This window comes from Aegilops tauschii, chromosome 3 (assembly GCF_002575655.3).
Source record: "Aegilops tauschii subsp. strangulata cultivar AL8/78 chromosome 3, Aet v6.0, whole genome shotgun sequence".
Lineage (NCBI taxonomy): Eukaryota > Viridiplantae > Streptophyta > Magnoliopsida > Poales > Poaceae > Aegilops > Aegilops tauschii.
In genome coordinates this window covers 583995125-583997977 of record NC_053037.3, presented here as the reverse complement: position 1 = coordinate 583997977, position 2853 = coordinate 583995125, and the positions used below count along the sequence as shown (strand labels likewise).

Here is a 2853-nt window from a genome sequence, read left to right as displayed (position 1 = left end):
AAGGCCCTCGATAAATCAACGATCACTCGCTACTATCTGTAAGTAGTACTACTTATGTCATTAAGTCTCTCTATATAGGTCAGCTCTTTCATTGCATGTATTTATAATTATCCTCACTATATTATGCAGATTGAAGATCGCCGAATTGAAGAAAAGACAAATCGGTGATATTGGGTTCATTAACACAAATCACATAGATGCAACTGAGGTTAAATATCATGCCGAAAATACCGAGGCCAACTTGCTACGATCGTTGGAAATAAATGAAAACAAAGATATAATACTCTTTCCTTACAACTTCAAGTGAGTGTTACTGTCTTGTGCATATGCGGTTTCCCTTATTAGTCCAGGTTATAGTAATGTAATTGATGACTTATGCATGCGTGCGCAGCTTCTACTATATTCTCCTAGAGATTAAGCTTGAGCAGGGAGTAGTAACCGTCTTAGACTCGAGATGAAAAGATCCCCAGGACTATGCGGACATGACTCAAATGCTCGAGAAGTAAGTTAAATCGATCATTATCCACCATATCAGCAACTTTGTTCATTTCCTGATATCAAGTAATTGTTTTCTTTGTCTGGCAGGGTTTGGAGAAAATTCACCAAAAAAGCTCTGGGACTACCGAAGAAGCTGCAATTTAGACACCCGAAAGTAAGTACTATAGTAGCATGTTCCGCGCATCTCCTAGTGATTCATGCGCTAGTTTCATCAATACCATTTAGCATGCTTGCTTATCAGTTTGATTGACCTCTATTTCTTGTAAAGTGGTTGTGGCAGGAACCCAGGAATAATTACTGTGGATACTACATTTGCGAGTTCATCCGCTACACGACCTGTGAGCGGGGCTACTCTGACGAACAATATGAAGTGCGTAAGCAATAATATTCACAATTTTATTTTATTACCATCATTTGTGTTGAGTTTCATTTATTCATATATATATATATATATATATATATATATATATATATATATATATATATATATATATATATATATATATATATATATATATATTGACCCCCATCTTCAAATTAGATCTTTCGGATGTGGGATGAACTCCTAGCTTCAAGAGGAATTGGCGGCATTCTTCCTTGACCACGTGATCGCTGAAAACGGAGAATAGTATGTGGACCCTGTGTTCTTACAATTTAATTAGGAGATTATATTATAAGAGATAATTATTGTATATATGTAGCCGGTAGTGTCGGATAGATATACGAGAACTAGTTGTTCGACCAATCTCTCGGAGAAGGAGAGGTGGTCAATATCACTTCTCTCTGTATGCATATGTTCATGACGATCTTCTGTTTCCTTCATTTGCTTACTAGCTAGCGTATCTAGTCCTCTCCATACGTATATAGTACGTAGTGTCGACCAAGCACGGAGATAAGAGAGGACACTTCTCTCTATTAATTAGCTAGCTAACACAATATATGAAACACCTAAATTAACCCCCCAAAACCCCAAACCACCCCCCCCCCTTTTAAAAAAACAAAAACCCCAGCCCCTGAAATGCTGACGCGTGGATGCCTATTGGTCCCGGTTAGTGCCACCAACCGGGACCAAAGGCCCTCCTGCCTGGGCTCGCCGCACCGGCCACGTGGAGGCCCATCTGTCCCGGTTCATGTAAGAACCGGGACTAAAGGGTTAGGGCATTAGTAACGACCCTTTAGTCCCGGTTCAAAAACGGGGACAAAAGGCCCTTACCAACCGGGACAATAGGCCCTTTTTCTACTAGTGCGCCGTCACCGAACCACCATTAGAAGCATGTGTAAATGGAGCTGAAGACCTGCAACGTGGTGAGCAGCAGTATGTTGATGGCGGCGAGGAAGGTGAGAATCTTCCACGAGCTGAGCACGTACTTGTGCATGAACCGCTTCATCTTGACGCGCCACCGACCATCGTAGTAGCGGTTCACGTCCTCGATAACCTTGTCCATGGTCGGCACCTTGGAGTGCTGCACCGACCGGCTCATGCCGTTGCACAGGTTGGCCCCCTCACTGTCCCTGTTCTTCATGTGGTTGAGCACGATGCCCCGCTTGCGGAGCAGTGCAACGTCGTCGTCCGTGTCAACGATGCCTTTCATGAGCTCCGTGTACCGGGTGAGCACCAGCGGGCCTGACGCGGCGGATGACTCGAAGGCGATCAGGTTCTGGAGCACCACCTCTGTGTTGCCGTCGAGGGTCACCGCGGGGAGGTAGAGTGTCGCTGTCTTGCGGTTGAATGCGATAGTTGACGCACTAGACATGTTGCCATTGGTGGGCGGAAACTTAACGCCGGAGCTAACCAGCTCGAACACCGGTGGGATCGTGATCTCCTACTGGTTGGCGCCGGCAGACATGAAGGGCCCAACATGCATACTAGGTATACCGGCGAGCAGCTTCCACAATGCCTTGACCACAAGCTCAACCGGCTTTATCACCTTGCCAAGGCGACCACCCTTGAGCTTCAACACGATGAACTCGAACAGTTGCGTCATCATGTGCTCGCTGCCGGTGCCAGTGCAAGGCTTCTCCTCCTGGCCTTGGCTGCTGCCGCCCGGTTGCTGCTCCTCAGGGACAGAGATATGCACTTCGATTTCTCCGAAAAACGGCAGGGTATTGTGTGCATTCTCCGTGTCAGTGAGCATGGGCACCGCTGGCACGACCAGGTGGTAAAGCAGCTCGAGCAGGTGCGTGTGCTTCGTGACGTCGCATGAGGTCGCCCGCGGTGGGAGCGGATAGTGCCGATCGACGTCCAAGCGATGAAGATGGCGGATTGTGTGCCCAAGTTGCGGGAGCAAAGCTGCGGCACACGACCCACCAGGAGCCGTGTCACAGATTCACACAGCTTTGTTCAGCTGTCTAAAT

The 2853-nt window shown here is 47.0% G+C and overlaps 1 protein-coding gene across 1 annotated transcript; it reads right to left on the bottom strand.

Moving 5' to 3' along the window:
• Window positions 1–1763: 1763 nt before the first annotated feature.
• On the bottom strand, window positions 1764–2252 carry LOC141020738 (putative UPF0481 protein At3g02645). The gene has a single exon (XM_073495679.1). The coding sequence runs from the start codon at window positions 2250–2252 to the stop codon at window positions 1764–1766; it is 489 nt and encodes a 162-aa protein (XP_073351780.1).
• Window positions 2253–2853: the final 601 nt, after the last annotated feature.